This window comes from Pipra filicauda, unplaced genomic scaffold (assembly GCF_003945595.2).
Source record: "Pipra filicauda isolate LSUMZ 115617 unplaced genomic scaffold, ASM394559v2 scaffold38_size3968069_pilon, whole genome shotgun sequence".
Classification (NCBI taxonomy): domain Eukaryota; kingdom Metazoa; phylum Chordata; class Aves; order Passeriformes; family Pipridae; genus Pipra; species Pipra filicauda.
The window spans coordinates 1,807,047-1,826,204 of NW_024104520.1; the positions used below are offsets into that span (position 1 = coordinate 1,807,047).

General features: G+C 40.3%; 1 protein-coding gene across 1 annotated transcript in view; it reads right to left on the minus strand.

Annotated features, from left to right (window-relative positions):
- Positions 1-18,755, minus strand: part of NWD2 (NACHT and WD repeat domain containing 2) — a 52,899-nt gene extending 34,144 nt beyond the window's left edge. The window contains exon 1 of the mRNA XM_027746757.2: positions 18,232-18,755. Within this exon, the coding sequence (XP_027602558.2) occupies positions 18,232-18,382 (151 nt within the window). The 5' untranslated portion in view covers positions 18,383-18,755. The remainder of the gene's footprint in view (positions 1-18,231) is intronic.
- Positions 18,756-19,158: the final 403 nt, after the last annotated feature.

The window sequence follows — 19,158 nt, forward strand, 5'->3', positions numbered from 1 at the left end:
GCCCAGAACTGCCTGTGTACTAACATAAGGAAACAGAGGGATGGATGGGTCTCTCCCTCCTTAGGATCCACAGTCATTAATTTTCTCTCATACTTTAGTGCCTAAGTCGACCTTTTCTTGCAGAATGTAGTATACAGCTAACAAGGCCAATTAGCTAGAGGGTTGCATGGTGCCAATACAGCAATATTATTTTGGCTCCAAAGCCACAACTTTTCTCAGTGCTATTTTAGAGTCACTTTACTGCACAGTGTTGCTGTACCTTGTGATAAAAGCTATCTATGTAGTTGGCTTCATTTGAAATACTTCACTTTTTTAAACTTCACAGTAGCTGAGACCCTTAGATCAGTCAGTGATAGACGACTATATATTCTATACTTTGCCTCAACAGAGGTTAATTTTGGCATGCAAGTCTGTGAAAACACAGTGTGTCATATCTTCATGATTAAGTAGGATAAACTGTTAAAACCAACTTGTAGTAACTTACTACTCACTTACTGAGGTAAACCAAAATGATTCATGCCTTTTTAAAGGGAAATCAATCATGACTAAAAATCATTATTAAGGAGGCAACAATGCAGAGTTATTATTTGCAGTTACTTAAATGTGACAGTAGACTGAACAGTATTAATAGGGATCTAAAACAGGCTAAGGTGCAGGAACCAAAAAAAAAGGAAGTATTGAAAAAAAAAGCAGAATTTAAGAGGACACATGATTAAATGATAAATGAAAAATATTTTGCCTGAGGTTTACAACAGATAAAACCATATTCTGCTACTTTCCTTTTATGCCCATAGGATTTATACTGCAGAACCATGCTAGCTCTAGTTTTAGAACATGGTGCTGTTCCCTGAAGCATAATGTGTAGAGTCTTGTTCAGAAAATGAAACAACACACTGCAAGAGTAGTGCTACATTTGTAATATCTTACAAATGAAATAGATAAAACATTCCTTCAACTAGAACTGTGTTCTAGATACGACACTCAGCATACCCATCCTGTGTTTTTATTCCTACCTTCATTATCTAATGGAATTTGAGTCTGGTGTTTATATTAAAAATTTTAAAAAATTCCTGTATTTGTAATAGATTGTGAAACTTTAAGGAAACAGAAGTGCATATAGTTAAGATGAACTATGGTAATTAGTATGGATGGCAGATAAGCTGCTTTAATTAGATATAATCTAACTTGATTTAAAGTGACAGCAAATCTGTGAAGCTGGCAGTTCCTAACAACAAAAATGTCACACAGGCAAATTCCACCTTCCAGGCTGCTGCTGCAGATGAATGGATTAACTAAATTACATTCTTCTAGCAGTCCAAAAGAGACAGTAGTTGTGAGATGAGCCTTCTACACCTCCTAATGTTAATTGTGAAACTCAGAAATACAAATGATAGTCCACAATAAACTATGGGAATGAAATTACATCTGCAAAAACATAAGACAAAACTTAAAAAAACCCCAACTCCAAACTTCTTTCCAGCATTCAAATGAAACCAAAACCCAACAGTCCTGTGCAAGACAGTGACTTGCTGAACACACATCTTCCATACAAGAGTTAACTCTTGTTGCCTCCTAAGCCATTCCATAACCACACTGTCCTGCCCACCCCTACACTTTAAGATGACTGAGAATGTCAGTGCAGCCCTCCTTCTCCTGATACTCCCCAGTGTAATGCTGAGGATGAACTGAATTAGTCACACATGCATCTACCTCCTTTCTGCTGTTTAAACATGACTGTGTGCAGTGTGATTTCTGAAGGCTTGTAGCTCAGTCCAATCAATGCCAGTTTCCATCAGAGTACGCCACGGCACTGCTTCTCAGCATGAACTATTTCCATGCCAAAATCTGACCTTCAAACCCTTCTGCTATTAAAGTCACTTATTTTAACAGAGAAAGTACATTTTACATTCTTGTGTTAGTAAATAGATGATATGTATTTATAAAGGGTTTTCAAACATTAATCTCTGGGATAAAATACGTCATGGAACATAGCCTTGTTGAAGAAAATTTCAAAATGAATATGCAAATGAACTGAAAGAGTTATCACGTAAGCCTGATGGAAATTGCTCATTTTCAAGCACCAGTTATTCTGTCCTAAGACCAAATATTTCATCTTCTTGCTGGTAGTTGTGCCGGTCTGAGTTCAGCCACAGTGGTTGCGATGGCTGTTTTCACGTACATGGGCTGCAGTCACACAACTCTTACTCAATCTAGGCTTGATGCAGCTAAACAGGAGGTTGCTCAGCCTCATTCACCTATCCTGTGTTGTGCAGGGGGTGCCCATGTGGGGACTATGAGCCCCACTTGATCACTTTCAAGGGAGCAGCACATTCAAGTTGACAGTCTGTTCACAGAAATGTAACCTGAGTAACCTTTCCCATGCATGACGCACGCTAAGGCCCTCAAGCAGAGGAAAATCCTAAGCAGGGAGGGTGTTTGCCCTGCCACTGTTTGACTGACAGAGGAACACTGCATTATCCAGCTTGGGGGAGCCAGCAGAAAAATTGCTGACTGACATAACAAGTTGAGGCAGGCAGCTGAACCTGAAAGAACCCAGGCAGAAAAAGAAGCAGAAGAAGAAAAAAAAGCTGCCCTTGCAGCTGTTCAAGGCATTGTAGAAATGAATGTCATATGGGGTCACAGAGCTGCCTACAGGTTTCATCTCCAGTTTGTCACCCAAGAAAGAGCAGCTCCTTGTATTCACAGCAAAAACAATTTCTGTATCACCCCCTCCATTTTGGTGTTCTTGTCATTTGCAGTAGTGGGTCAGGACAGACACTTGCTGGGGGTCTTCTCATCACTTCTTTCAACCTAATTCTCTGTTAGCATAGTGTCCTGCAAAAATTCACACCAGTATGTTTATTAACACGGGTCGAGCACAGAGGGTAATAGTGGTGACCTGTCATTTGTGGGGTTCCACAGGGCTCCATCTCAGGCCCTGCGCTCTTCCATATCTTCATAAATGACTTTGGATGCAGGACTGGAAGAAATACTAAGCAAGTCTGCAGATGCCACAAAACTGGGAGGAGCTGTTGACTCCCTCGAAGGCAGGGAGGCCCTGCAGAGACTCCTCAACAAATGAGAGGACTGGGCAATCACCAACCATATGAAGTTCAACAAGGGGAGGTGCTGGATTCTGCACCTGGGATGGGACCATCTGGGATGTTTGTACAGACTGAGGAATAAGATGCTGGAAAGCAGTACCTTAGAAAGGGACCTGGGGGTCCTGGTCGATGGCAAGTTGAATATGAGTCAGCAGTGCCCTGGCAGCCAGGAGGGCCAACTGTGTCCTGGGGGGCATCAGGCAAAGCATCACCAGATGGGCAGGGGAGGGGATTGTCCTGCTCTGCTCTGCACTTGTACGGCGTCACCTTGAATACTGTGTGCAGTTTTAGGCACCACAATATAAGAAAGGTATTCAGCTATTAGAGAATGTCCAAAGGAGGGCAATGAAGATGGTGAAGGGCCTTGAGGGGAAGCCATATGAGGAGCAGCTGAGATTGCTTGGTCTGTTCAGCCTGGAGAAGAGGAGGAGACCTCATTGCAGTTACAATTTCCTTGTGAGAGGAAGAAGAGGGGCAGGCACTGATCTCTTCTCTGTGGTGACCAGTGACAGGGCCCAAGGGAATGGCAGAATTTGCATCAGAGGAGGTTTAGGTCAGATATTGGAAAAAAGTTCTTCACCCAGAGGGTGACTGGACACTGGAAGAGGCTCCCCAGGGAAGTGGTCACAGCATCAAGACTGACAGAATTCAAGAAGCATCTGGACGATCCTCTCAGGCACATGGTGTGACCCTTGGGGATGGTCCTGTGCAGGGCTAAGGGTTGGACTCGATGATCCTTGTGGGTCCCTTCCAACTCAGCATATTCTGTGATAATGCTGGAGTCTCTTCTGCAACTATGGAAGCCCTGGATGAGCAGAGAAGTTCTGATCTAGTCCCGAATGCATGTCCACTAAGATACCTAGCTATTTGCTTTCTCTAAGTATTGTAAATGCTTAGATTTGATGGAAGGGTAGGACAGATTCTTGCCATAGGATTTTTTAAAATGCATTGCAATATTAAAAAATGTGGATATTTTATAACCATTGTCTATTAAGTGCAGTGAGAATTTCTACACTTTAATTATCTAAGGTTAAAAATTACTTAGCAGCAGTACCAAGTAAGGAAGCCTCTTAATGCTAGTATGTTCTTGACTCATATGATTTTCAACTGAATTATTCCTTTTAAGCTGCCTTTTTTACTAATAATGCACAAGAACATTGTGTATTACCTGTGCTACCAAAAACTTTGATTACTAGTAGGTAAAAAATGTCCCTAAATATTATGGAAACCTTATCTCTGAAAATAATACCATAATAATAAGTAATCTGCATTTCTATAGTGCTTTTCATCTGAGACTCGCAGAGTGCTTTGCAATGAGTTTGAATCATGCAGCAGGTAAGAAAGGGAAAAAAGACTTGAGCTCCAAAGTACCCTTGCCTTCCCAGAAAATTAACTCCATAGACACTGTTGGTTTTTTTTCCCTTGGAGTTTCAGTGACTAGAGAGCATTAGAATAAACACCCAAAGCTTCCCAAGATGAGGTAGACTGGGAATGGGAACAGGTTGATCTGGATCACTTCTCCCAGTGTCCCCTCCCCAAACAACACTGCTAACTTTCACGTCTCTACTGGCTCTCTAGAAGGCAAATGAGAAACTGGACAGATTGATGACCACTCATTAATTAAGCTAAACAACATAATTGACTGTAACCCTCCAAATAAATTCTGAGTAGCAAAACACCGCAACATTACTGTGATGTATGTACACATCTGTGTGCCCCCACTCCGCCTCACGGTGGGAGCTCTCTTACAAGATGTGCAGAAAGTCTACGTGTCTCATTTCTTAAAAAAACATAAATACAACAGTGGACTGAGCATTTCAGCCCAGACGAATGGTTGCTTACCACGAAAGGCAGACAAAATAATGAAAAATAATATTAAAATAGTAAGGAATTCTGAGATGTGTCTCTCAATTGGGAAGAAACAACAGGATGTGACTACAAATTTGTGTTCTACACCAGAACATTTAACAAACACTTTTTCAAAACAAAACTCATAACTATCTGAGGCAGGATTCAAAATTTAGGGTGTAATTTTAAGTCTAAAACTTCTAGTTGCATCAATTACCTCTTCTTTTTTAGCCCCAAATCAAACAATACCTGATTTAAAATGAGGTATAATTTTAAAACCTATTTCTCTGAAATGTTCCCTACTGTCAGTTCAGTAAGATGACAAATTTAAAACAAGGCATATACAATACACACACAAACATATACAATATGTATTTTCTTTTAAAATTGTAATGTTTTTACAATTATAATGGCCAGATTTCACAGTGTCATCTTATAAAACACCCTGCATCTTGACTATAAATACGATTAACCGGTGCCACCTATTGGTTTAACAGTAACACCCAAACAATCTAAAAAAAAAAAAGAGTTGACTAGTAAAATCAGAAGGGTCAAGACCCATGTTAAAATACAGAATTTGGGGGAAACAACAGTATTGAAATAATATGACAGAAGGGAAAAGTGGTTCCTGTATTCAAATATCAAGCTTTAAATTGTCATTATTCACATGATTGTCTTCTCAATTTAAAGCAAATGTTGGTTTCTGAGAGTTCTATTATGTGTGCAGTATGCTTACATGAAAAAATTTGGGAGTCTGATCCAAAAGTCTGTGAAGTTAATGGAAAGATCTGCTAATCTCAGCAGATTTTAAATCAAGTTCTATATTCGTGGCACATATTGAAACCGCTACCTTTTGATCCTTACTGACTTCCACAGAGTTTAGGTGAAATCCTTCAATCCATAAATAAATCGATCAGTAAATAAACAGTATGGACACATTAAATCTAGTGGTTATGGCGTAGGTGAAGACTGAAGCAGAATTTTTTCTCATAATGTGTCCTAATTAACTAACCTTTGGGAACACAGCACCCTTACAGGTAGGTGTTCTAAAATAAAAGAAGAATTAGGTTGACCTGGAATCCTTTCCCAATCCTGCAAATGGTCCCTAGACTGCAGCTAGGGTACCTAGGCATCCTTGTGTCCCTTGACTGTAGTTTGTGGCAAACACTGCAAATGCAAATGCATCTGCATGCAAATGGCAAGCAACAGCAGGAGCTTTAGTGGCACCATGGGCTGAAGGCAGAATCTCTAAGGGGGGAGAATTTTGCACTCTACAAACTGCACAAGTGGAAGAACGCAACAAAGTCTAATTCTTTCAGTTAATAAAGCAAGCTAACAAAAGCTCCTGGAAACATGACAATTTGCAAACAATTGCTGTCATACAATTAAATGATGTGACAGGAGGAACTGAAGACACAGCACATCCAGAAACACAAAATTTAAGTCTGAAAATTATCTCTGCAGAACACCAAAGCTTATTACAACTAAGCACCGGAAAACAACAAGGCCTGCAAGGACAAGAATTTGCAACTATGATCAAAACTAATATGAAAGAAAAACTTCTTGTGAAATCTGAAGGAGGAATTCTGAATGAGCTGTGCAAAAATGAATAACAGAAGACAGAAAAAGGGCCAGTGCAGTAACAAAGTTATGTGCAAAAATCCTACTAATTTATTAAGAGGTGTCAGCTCACACTTCAAAAAATTATGGAATTTCCTAGAAAGCAGAAAAAAGGCTGTACAACAATGGAAAATACTTTTAACATCTCAGTTTTGTGTACTGCAGTAGTTTACTACTCTTCTCCTGACATCCCCAGAGCAAAGAGAAAACAACCAGGGTATGTTACTAAAGCACTTGAGGTAACGAGGCTGTGGCAATCAATAAAGCAAAGGGATGTCACAGACATGTGGTCTCCTAACAAGTTGCTGATTCAAGTGCTAGAAGTGAATGTAGTATGTTGTAGGCTTTGAGAAGGCATAAAGCAGAGGTGAGCCACAAAAAAACACGAGAAAGCCAGTCTCATAAAAGCACACATGTATTTCACAATACAGGCCAGCGGAGGCCTATTAAATACACTTCATTCTGAAGAAATTCCAATAAACACTCCCATGTGACTTCGCATCTGGCAGTGCCGCAAAACTATGGAAGAGCTCTGCAAGCACTGTTGGCTCCCCAGTGAAGTTGCCTTTCCCTTCTCTAGACGTTCTACTTAAGTTCACAAGTCACCAAGTTCTAATTCAGGCGGTATTCCTCCTTAAGCTTGGTGGACTGTAGCCACAGTTTGGGTCACTTCAAAACTGCTGGTCAGTTGGGCTAGCTGGAAAAGCATGACTGATAAATGCAGCCTACTCTATGGGCTTCAAGTGAAAGATTTGAAGACTTTTATGCCAGAAGATGACAAAAGTCTTGAACTTGACGCTTTTGGGTGTACAGAGATGCCCACAGAAGAAGTGAGAGGTGCTGCTTGCTATCAGTGCATTAAGTTTGCATCGATACAGTAGGAGTTTTCCTTGAAACAGATTATTTTTTCTTGATGCTAAATGGACAGTACTATTAAATAACATCACTGCACAGTCAGAATAGCTCTTGGCTGCTGTAGAAACTGTTATCAAAGATGGAGACATTAAATGACAACCCTAGCAAAGGAGAGCAGCTGCAAGAGGGCATTAAGCCCAGAACAATGAGGCTACATGAGGGAGGGATGCCAGAAACTGAACTACATCTTGCTTAAAGAAGAGAATCTCAACTGATTTCTTTACAGGACTACTTCACTTACAGACAAACAATTTCTGCCTAGCTATTACCACCCACTTACAGGCCCTGTGGTACAACAGTTTATAAAACTGAGAATTCCAGGTAGGGTTTGTGCTAAAGCTCACTGAATGTGGCCAAATAATTCACAAAACTGGCTTGTTTTGATGGTTTATGTAATATCTGAGAGGTAAACAGTGATTGACATGTAAAGGAATAGAGATTTATCATACCTCTGTTCTCCCTTACCCTTCCCAATTCTAATGATTCATCTAAGCGTTATTTTTAGTGAAGATTATATAATCCAGTTGAAAAGGCCATTCTTAATAAATTCTAAAATGTATCTGTTTTTATCAGTCAAATATTTTTCTGATGCCTTGATGTTACTAGGTAGTGTTTTCTTGCTCCAGGTTTTATTTATTTCTTCTGCTTGCTAATCACATTTTGTTGATTATATGTAAAGGTAACTAATTTGCAGTTTAACAATCTTGGGGAGTTAGCAATTGAAAAAGCACAACACATGTTCTAATCTCTTGCTTCATTTGAGACACAGATGTAGTTGAAACAAGTAAGTTTAATTTCTCACAAATATCTTTCACAAGTGTGATACAGAAAATAATATTTAAAGATCTTCCAGAACTGGCATACCAATGTAATCAATTGGTGACTGAACTACAGGCTGCCTCCCAGATTAGTGCTTTCGAATTACTTTGGCCATCTTCCTCAACTCTTTGCTCTTATTTTCATGATAATAATACCAATGACAATATCTTTAAAGGAGGATAAAGACCTTTTATGATGCTATACTCTCAGTGGAAGTGTAGAAGCTGACTGAAAGTGTGGACTTGACTTTATTTCCATTTCTTGCACTGCCAGACACTATCAGTCTTTACAAGTGCCTGCAAAGTTATTTGTCCCTTGGCCACATAGATAAAAAGTCATCTTTTGCCTTCCACACATATATGCGGTTAAACACAACTGAATCCATAACTGGGATCTAATCTATTTTATTTGAAATTACTCTGAATTTACAGAATGACTATGAGGAGCTGACTGTGGCATTAACATTGGAACAATATACCACCAATGGAATTGCTTAATAGAATTATATAGAATTATATATATATATACATGGTATAATAGAAAGTGTAAAATAGAACATTTTTAATTAAAACAGGTGGAGTGTAAGGAGATAATTTGCATTTTTATCTCTGTTTTTTAAAAAAAGGAAGGAATAAACAATGACCTGTGTCTTTTGAGAAGTGTTTTAAATTCACTGACTGACATTAAACAAAATCGCCAGGTAAATATGAGAAATCATGTAAATGAGTCTCCTCCTTCCACTCATAAATAAACCACCAAAGAAAAAGATGTAACATGAGCTGTAACATTAAACATTTCACAAATGCCTCATTTCCAGAAAAGCTTCACCTGAAACCAGCAGACCACTGGCAGGACATACATCCATGGTAAAATAATCTTTATGGGCGTTTATTGCTTTATATATCCTACCTTTTGCATGAATGCACAGATGGAGTTCCTGACACGGTAAAAGGATGAGGAGGCAGAAACTGGATTTGAGAAATTTATGAATAATTACATACACAGTTACTGAAAGTTACTGAAACTCATTCTAAGCAAGGAAATTTTTAGGAAATTTTTTATTTTTGGTCCTTTTTATTGACTAATGAGCTTATTGTGTGTCTATGCATGCTGCTGTAAGCACTACTGTCGGGCTATGGAAGACATACCACAGCACTATGCTGTACAGTCTGCTTTCCTGGGTACTTTCTTGACTGGTTTGGAGACAGGTCATGAAGAGCTAAATAATCTGTCAGGAATGGCACATGTATGTTTGCTCCTGCTTCAGGCAGGTGGACAGATATGAAGGCCTCAAGAGGTCCCTTACAGCCTCCTGGTCTGTGATTTGCACAACAATAAATGACTAATTAAATAGCGGTCTAAGGTCCCTTGGACCTCTGTTATAGCCACACATACCCGCTTTAAATGGCACATCATATAACTCACTAGCACTCATTCTGCTAACCACAGATTGATTAATTCATTATTCCATGTTGTAAATGGCTTGCATTTCAAAGTAAATCATCATCGAAAATTGCTAGTGTCTTGATGCACCTAATTAGGGATCACATAAACAGAAATGCTTCAATAACTTGCTTCAAGAGCATTGCATAATTCTTCATCACTTTTAAATGTAATACAATACACATATAGGTAAATCAAGACCATTATCTAACAATAATATGATTCTATAATTTTAATAGTATTTTCTAGTAACCACTCCTAAAAAGATCAACACTTACTGCTCACTACATTTTGAGTGATCAGAAATATTATGGGAAGTAAAATGAAGGAGAAAAATAGGAATTTTCTTCTGAACATATTACTTTGTCTTGTCAGAACAGTGCAAGCTCTGAATCTAGCCACCAGGACTATTTAACAAAATACTTTCCCTCTGATCTTCTTTTCTTGAATTTGTAGGGCCTTTATTAAACAACAGTATGTACAAAACTTAAAAATATTAAGTCCTTCATTTCAAGAAAATCACTTACAAAGTGGTCATATGTGATTAATGTTATGTTTAATTATGACAGTAAAGCAAGATCCTCTAGATGTGTCATGCTGGCATAGTTAGGTGTGGAAAATTCTCGATAATAAAATAACCCTTAGATTAGAGTCCTGCATGCCACACTGGATTCCTTTAGATTAGACTCCATACTTTAGGCTCCTTAGATTATTAAACACTGTCATTTCCTTATTTATTTCTCATTATGGCTCCATTTTAATAATCCCATAGAAATAAGGACATTCAGGTACCTAGACCTTCACAGTTAAGCTCTCTATATACAGATAGACAAAAATGGATCATCACAATGATGGTTTTGGATAAAGTTATTCTTTCAGGGAGATCTGCTTTTAGGTACCCTTTCTCCATAGATATTTCCACTTTTGGTTTTTGAGATCTCTTCTTTGGCTAAATACACATAGTCTTGTTCATAAAGAATTCCCACTGAAGTTCACAGGATCAGGCTTTTCACCGGGAAATAATCTACCTCAAGATTTGGAAAGGCTGCTACAAGTACCAAGAATACTGACTAATTAGTAAAGCAACTAGACAAATTCATGGAAGCAAAGGACTTCACAGGTTTATTAAGCACAAAGAGATAATCTTCATCGTTTTGTTGTGATTTATTATTCTTTCATCATACATCTGAAATTGCTAGGGTCAAAGGAGGAGTATTGGGCTCCTTTGGTCTAACTCACTAAGTCTGATGTTATTGCATTTGCTTCTCATTTGTCTTGTATGTAACAGCTGACGTGCATAACTCTGTAAGTATGGATAACTCTTCTCATCTTATAACCATCACATGGTTATTCAATGGCTTTCAATCATTTAAAAGTAATCTTAATACAAGATCTTAAACTCTGAAACTATTTTCTTTACGTTCAGATTTTGTACAAGAATGACTGTAGCTGCTCAGGCACAAGCGTCCTGTCTCCAACAGCGGGCAATAGCAGCTGCTTATAGAGGGAGTTTAAGACCCGTTTAGAGACAGAGCAGGCATTTAATTATGGTGGTCATGAGACCAGAGTTGCGTATGTTCCTTGCCCAGCACAGCAGCATGCACATGGCACTCTGCGCTGACTCGGGCCTTCCTACTCTTTACCTTGCTACACCGCTTGTTTTCAGCTACCTGTGATTGAGCCCCACTCCCCTTTTGACTAAAGATTTTGTAAGTAAAAACCTTTCTCTCTGATACAACCCTTATATTAACAGGAGTAGTGTCAGGCCAGTGGAGTTATTTTAGAGTAGCGTTGACACAACCATTATTAAATTGGGTTCTCTAATTCTGTCTATTATTATCCTTCCTTAATTAAAATTCCAGTAAGGGGATAAAGCAGTTGCTTTGAACAGCACTGCCTATATTAAAAACTGCCAGATTACTCTGTATTCCATACACGTGACTATCTATGATATTATATTTATAGCTACCACCTTCAATATATTAAAACCTTAAATTACTGGTAGCTAAATATTACTAATGTATTATTTCTGCAGCCTGAAAGGATATGTCATCACAAAATACTCTTTCAGCAGATGAAAATTCAAAGAAATTTCAACTGTTTCAGATGAAAAGAATTGCCACGCGGGCACTGCCCTCATATTTTGGATTAGAAGTTTAGTAACTTCTTGATCTGAAGTTTTCTTTATGTGATATATATTTTAAAATTCTCCAAACAAAATTTGAAGTATAATGTGAGATTTTCCCTTGCGTGTTCACAACTCTGTGGATACAGGCCCACATAGTCATGTACGTAAGTTTCTTAAGAGGAATTATTTCGCCGCATATGCTCAGAGATAAGACGCCAAGTCAGGTACCCTTTGTACTGCACTGCTCTTACTGATTACACAAATCCCGCCACTGAATACACGTGGCCTCCTTGAAACAGTGTTGCAAATCCTCTTTAATTTTCTGCACAGCAGAGTGTTGCTCAGCTGAGAGGTCATCCTGCTGCCCTTGATCAGGCAGGAAAGAAGCTCCCCTCTGTTGATAGGGGAAGGCACCAGAATGCTGCCTGCACGGTGCTGCCTCTCATTTCAAAGGTCTCATACCTTGCTGAGGGAACAATTCACAATAAGGACCTGATTCAATACTGCTGCTGTCCATCATCTAATATATTATTTGAGAAGTTAATATCACATGGAATTGCACACTTGTTTCACTGTCCCTCACTGTATTTAGAAACTGTGTCAAGTGTACAGGGGCAAGAAGCTCCTCTTTGTCACTCAAAGAAAGCCACTTCCCCCAAGAATGAGGCACTCTCCAGTGTCCTATGTACATCTTGACTGATAGGTATTTCTAGTTTTTAAAAAAAAGGATGCATGCATATACATATATATGTTTGTATATATACATACACTACAATATATGGAGCCAGTCTAGCACATGCAAATACATCTGAAGAAAAACAGTATTTGCCAAGTTAGAAAGAAAAAAACCCCAAATTGTAGGTTCTGCTTTGTTTTAATACTATTTCTTCAATTCTAAGAAAAAGCAGTCATAGAAACTAAGCTGCAGGTGCATACAACCCTGAATGTTTACAGGTTTACCTGTGGATAAAATCTAAATTCCTCTGTAAAGCTTTTGCTTTTACAATAGCATTCAACAAAACCTAGGCTGTTCTTCAGTAACGCTAGAAGTACAACCTTGAGTGTTGCCCTTTGAACATAAATACTCAGTCGGCACAAGAGAACTGAGAACTAACAGCAAGTTTGAATATAGTCTCTGACGGCGTGGCTTGAGTTTCACACATTCATTTATACAATTTTACAGTTTATAATTTTATATAATTTGTGTACATGTGTGCATATGTTTGTATAGGCACTGTAGACACATAAAATTATAGAAAATTACAATCTTAACATTTTAAATATTAAAAAACAATGGTCATGTTGTTAAAAAATTTAAGTGCTTTTTTAAAAAGTAGATAGTGTGAATACCTAATCCAAATTTTTGGAGCTTACAACTCCAGGTGTTGCTTAGCAGGAAGGTGACTGGATTTCAGGTATTTTTGCTTATTTCTAAATATCAAGAAGAAACCACAAAACCAACAAACTACATAGCTTGCTCCTTTGCTAAAAAAAACCCCACCCCATATATCTGGATCATAGTCTCATCCCCAGATGCACATTCTACCTTTTGAGTACATGAATGAACAATTTTGTTGAAAATTAAGCAAAAGTTCTCAATGTTTCCACTTGAAACATTTGGTACATTTAGAGTAAATCCTTAGCCCAGTCCACAGGCTTCATAAGCAAAGGACCCACATGAAGAATAGGGGAACATGAAGAGCAGGTTTTTTTCATACAGATTATCAACAGTTTTTCAAGTTTATCTGCTTGACAGAATAAACTTCAATCCAATTCAGTCTTCACCCTAGCCCAAAACAGTACTTTCTCCTAATAGGAACAAAGGCTTGAGGACCTCCTTAGAAGAAAAACATCTTGTACTGGTTCTGCTTGAGGTCTACTCGCCCTGACTTGCAAAAAAAAGTTAAAACCTACATGAGACTTGGTCATACAGTCTAAGGAGAGTCAGATCTTGCTGAACCACACCAACAGCACATTTGTTCCACAGCACAAGACAAAGAGAAACCTTCACACAAAGACAGAAGTGCTGAAAATGGTAGGTTTCTTTCCAACTTAACAAACTGTTGGTAACTCTAACTTCTGGGCCTCCTGAAATAAGATGCATTTCAAATTAAGGTCCACACCAAACTTGGGTACTCAAACCATGTTTCTCCCCCAAACTCTGAGATACTTTATCTCTAAAACTACTGAACTGCTTTGATTTTAAACACTACTGTGATGTGCGTCACACAAAACCATAAATAGGTACAAAATTAGGTAACCAGAACTAACACTTAGCATAAAAAAAGTCCTGGAGTTATTTGTCTCCACATCTCTGCAACACCTCCTTTGCAATTTCATACACTTGAACATCTGTGGTTTTCTTTAGCTAACGAATAAATTCCACTCAGATTATATAAAATTGTCTTTATAAAAAGATCTTCATGTAATGTATCCAAGTAGGGACACCATATGGTATTTTGGGCCTGGTCAGAATGGACTGTAATTAACTAAGTATTATTCTGACTTTTGAATATTTTACCTCATTACCATTTCCTCAATTATATATTTTATTTAAAGGTAAAAAATTTCAGGTAAAAATAATATAATAGACCTGGAACATACTGAGAATGCAAGATTATACCTTTCTCTTATCACATATGGCAATAACCCTGTAATTAAAACAATCATAACTCTTCAACTGTTATGAGTTATCCACCATCATGTTCTAAACTACATGCACTAAACTACAAATTCACATAACTTTTTTTTGTTTCACATGTACATCAACATGGATAAAAATACACGTAATTCCTGAAAAGCAGCCTACAACAACAGGTCCAAATAAAAAGATTGGACCCATTTCCACAATCATTATTTAATCTTTTTTTTAGTCAGCAAAACTAACTGCTGGTGAGAATTTTGTTTTGTGTATCATGAGAAAATATGTAAATAGGCATCAAACATTTGTACTTTATTAGAGTCAAGTGTTTTTCAAATTAATACAATGTTCTGGATGATGCATGCCAATGGACATAAACTAAGGTGATAATAAATCAAGAAAACACAGTCATTCAATAGCGTAAGAAAAGGAAATTTCACTCCGGCAATTTATGGGGAAGCTAGTGAAGTTCCAGCTCTACAGGTTAGTTTTATGCTGTGCTTTTACATTGAGGTCATTGAAGTGACGATAATATCAGTGGTATCTTCTGTTAGAATAAGATTTTCATTTTATATTTCTACATGTACATAGGACTTCATACGTTAGATTGCTAATCGTGCCAAAACTGGTAGCTGGTTTTATGGTTTTGAAAAATGGGTACGGGAAGCACAGAAACCATGAGGAATTAAAAGGGCACTTAAAACAAAGCTTGTTCATGAACTCATCACAATTGTTTCTGTTTGTACAACAGAAATGTTTTAATAGGCTAAAAAATGGCTAAAAAATATTAACTGTCAAAATCCAGTAAAAGCAATCTGGGGTTGGAACTTAGGAAGTACGTAGAGGTGCCGCACAGAGGAAACTGTGCAGTATGTAACTGAAATAATGGATGGAAAAGGGATAATCCTTACCATGTGAAGTGATAGGTGCAACCCTGTTTACACTTTGAGATAAGGCTGGCTAACACCACATATGTCAGAACACACTCAAATGCTATATAAAGGCATTATCATCCTGTCTTTAGTGGAACCACCCGTGTGTGGGATTTGGCTTTATGCACATCCCTTGTCAGTGAATTCATTTGTTTCTACTAAATTACTAAGGCATCTTCAGAAATAAAACTTAAAGAGCTTAACTAATCACGGCAATAACAAGACTTTAAGTCAAACTAGCAAAGGTCTAATTTCCCCACTTTCAGAAGAACCAACAGGATCTAAAATTATCAGTTTTGGCTGCACTTTCTGATTCACTGGATTTCACTTTCAAGACAAATTTCTAACTCCAGTTAAGGCACCTGTTTCAAACAGAGCTCATAATATTGCTTATATCACCACATAACTTCTAAAAGTGAACTGTGCAACTCAAATAATTTTCTCTTTGAAGTGTTGACAGGAATCACTGGAATGCTCTGAACCTATAAAGGGCTGATATCACAGCTCCATATAATGGGACCATATGTAAGTTTATACTTGTATTTCATATGAACTATATGTTAATGGCAGGCATCTATACAGGCACTCTTGAGTAGCAGAGAAACTGCCATTGACTGCTGTTACAATCCACAGTTTTCCACATGGAATAGTAAATTACAAACTTATTACAATCAAATGAATATGACTTACTTTCCTTATCACTTTGAAACAATAAAAATATCTTAAGAAAACCAATAGTTTAAAGCAAAATCTTCAACTTCTCCTAGCCAAAATGCATATTCCAAATATGGCTGATTGCTTGTATCTACTGAAATGTGAAAACAGGCTTATTTGTATCTAAATAATAAAACAACTTCCATGTTTCTAAAGATCCAGGCATTTTCATTATATGAAGATGGATTAACTGATATCAACAATTTGAGCAAGACAATACTGTTAACTACTAGGGGAAAATACAGTTTCATTAATCTACAAAATTTCCTCTAGAAAACAAGACTGCAAATGGAAGCAATTTTGCTCCTGCTACCCATGCTCACTGTCTCCACTTGTTGTTCAGTTTTTAGGGATTTCTGTTGAAGAAATTTTTCAAATAACCACTTCCTAGTTACATAATAAAAACAGAATATATTTCAAGTCCTACTAAAGTATTTTTGCAAAGAACAGACCAGACACTGATTACCAGAGTTCTCCCATATACACTTATTAAACTGAAATAATTCAAGAAAACTAGTTTTAGGTTTGTACACTTTCAGTGGTAGATAAAGTTTTCTTGTGACTGCTAGTAGGATTAATCCCTAAGCTTCTCTGACACCACAGTTCAAGTCTATCTCTGGGAGTGTGGGGACTCACTGTCCTTTTCAGGGATGCTCTGCATCAAGAAAAACAGGTATAAACTGTACTGATATGCTGAAAATTAACAAGAGGCCTTGGTCATGCAAATATATATTGTAGTTTGGGGCTTGAATGTAATATGTTCTAAAAATCCACAATAGTTTTCTTTCAGAGCCAAATAAACTTTTTTTTCCAGTAATCACTATTTATATATTTCTTTGCTGAAACGGCAACAATAAACTGCAAACATCATGCCCCCCTTAAGAATATAATCTTTTTAAACAAACAGGGATGTTGAATATCAGAGCTGAGAGTTTCCTTGTGTCAAAAGCAAGAAGCGCTGGAGGTGTGGAAATTCTTCAGAGCAGCACTATGCACATTTTTTTTGCTTGTGAGCACTATTTCTCATAGTCCTGTAAGTACTGGTGCCAAGACAATTTTCACTTAAAAATTCAAACTGTTTTGTTATTTCAGGCATGATTTTCAGATCTCTGATGTTTGCATAAAAGGTGACAGTATTGTTGATTTAGAAGCGTTGGGGGGGAAGGCGGTGGGTGGTGGTGTGAAAGATAATCGTGAATACAGCGGGCTCATTTTTTACAGACAAGAAACGTCATAAGTGTGAATGCCTAATTTATTATTTCCGTGCTTCAAGTGGGAATATGCTTCAGCAACTCCAATCTTACAAGTGGGAATGACACCTCCTGAATGTATGCAAATTCCTCGAATCAAAGGGTAATTTAAAAAATAGGCTTTAAGTAGCAGGATGCCTAATTAACTCAGATACCGGGTATGCGACCCCGACTTTAAGCAGCTAAAACTGCAGATTTCAGTGAATGCTTCCTTGGAAGCGGAGTATAGCCGGGATCAAAGGATCACACTAGCTGTAGCCTCAGCCGGCTGAGACCTGCTTTCATTGTGCTATTAAATCAATCGGAAACTCTAATCAGACTCCCCAGGAGAACTCTTCAATACACCCCCCCTGAAAAGCCTCCCCTTCGGTAGAAGGCAGCCCGTTTCCATGTCCCTGGTCCTCCCCCGTGTCCTACAGTTTCGACAGCGCAAAAATGAGAGGACACGCCGCGCACCGATGCCTTTCAGGCGTGTCATATATGGACATAAAACTTCAGGAGCGGAGTACACGGGCGCCTCCGAACCCGAACACCAACACCCCTCACACGGCAGGGACAGCCGCGCCCAGCGCGCCCGCCCCACACCCGCGCGGCCGCCGCGCCCCGCACCGCCCGCCCCCGACCCGTCCCGTCCCGCCGCCCCACACCGCGCCCTGGCGCCCCTCGGGGCTGGCTGCGGAGAGGGGCAGGAGCCGGGCTCGCCCACGCCGCGGCCCCTGAGCGAGGGTGCCCGGGAGCCGCGGCCGCGCCCGGGGAGCGGCGCGGGCGCTGCGGGCGGCAGGGGGAGCTGCGGGGCGGGCGCGGCGGCCGCGGTTACCTTCGGGGTTGGCGCTGATGAAGACGCGGACGCTCCTGCCGCTCGGCGCCAGGTGGGACGGCAGCGCCGAGAGGTTGCCGGAGAACGCCGCCCGCCGCAGCGCCGCGTCCCGCGGGCAGGGCAGCCTGCCGCCCGCCCCGGCCGGCCACATCCCGCCGCGCTGCAGGGCGAGGCGCCGGCTTAGGGCAGCCCCCGCACCGCCGCGGCGGCGCCAGCGGCTCCTGCTACCGGCTGGCCGGCAGCGGCCATACGGATCCTCCGGCTGCCCGGGGCCGCCGCCTGCCTGCGCGGCGGCGGCGGGGCTGGGGCTGTGGCCGGGGCTGTGGCCGCCGCCCGGCGACGGAGCGCGGGGGCAGCGGGGAGACGAGGTGCCGTCCGCCCCCCGCGCCGCTCCCCTGCGGCCGCCGGCGGCGAGGAGGGCGCGGGAAGAAAGTTTGCGGCGGAGCGGTGCCGGGCGCGGCGGAGGCGGCGGCGGGACGGCGGCCCCGCGGCGGCAGCAGCAGCCGGACCCCCAGCGCCGCCCGGCCCCGGGCGCGGCCCCGGAGCAGCGGGAGGCTGAGCGCCGGGAGCGCGGTGTGGCCGGCGAGTCCCTCCGGTTCCCCCTCCACCTGCCAGGGTTTGAGGTGTCCAAAGCGGGGACGTCTCTGGTGAGGCTGACGGCGCCTTCGCTCCTCCGAGTGTGTCACAGCCCCGCGATCGGATTTTTATAGGAAAACTGCTGCCGGCTTATCCTTTGGGCTCGGAAGAGTTCAGAGCCCTTGTTGTGTTGCGTTCCGTAATCTCCTGCACAGGAGTCCCACCTGCTCAGATACAAAAGAGAGATGCTCTTGCTGCTTTTTTCTTTCCTTTGTTTTTAATCAGTTATTTATTTATCGGAATAAATGAAAAGCTGCGGTTTGAAGAATGAAAGAGGCAGGAAGCAGCGAG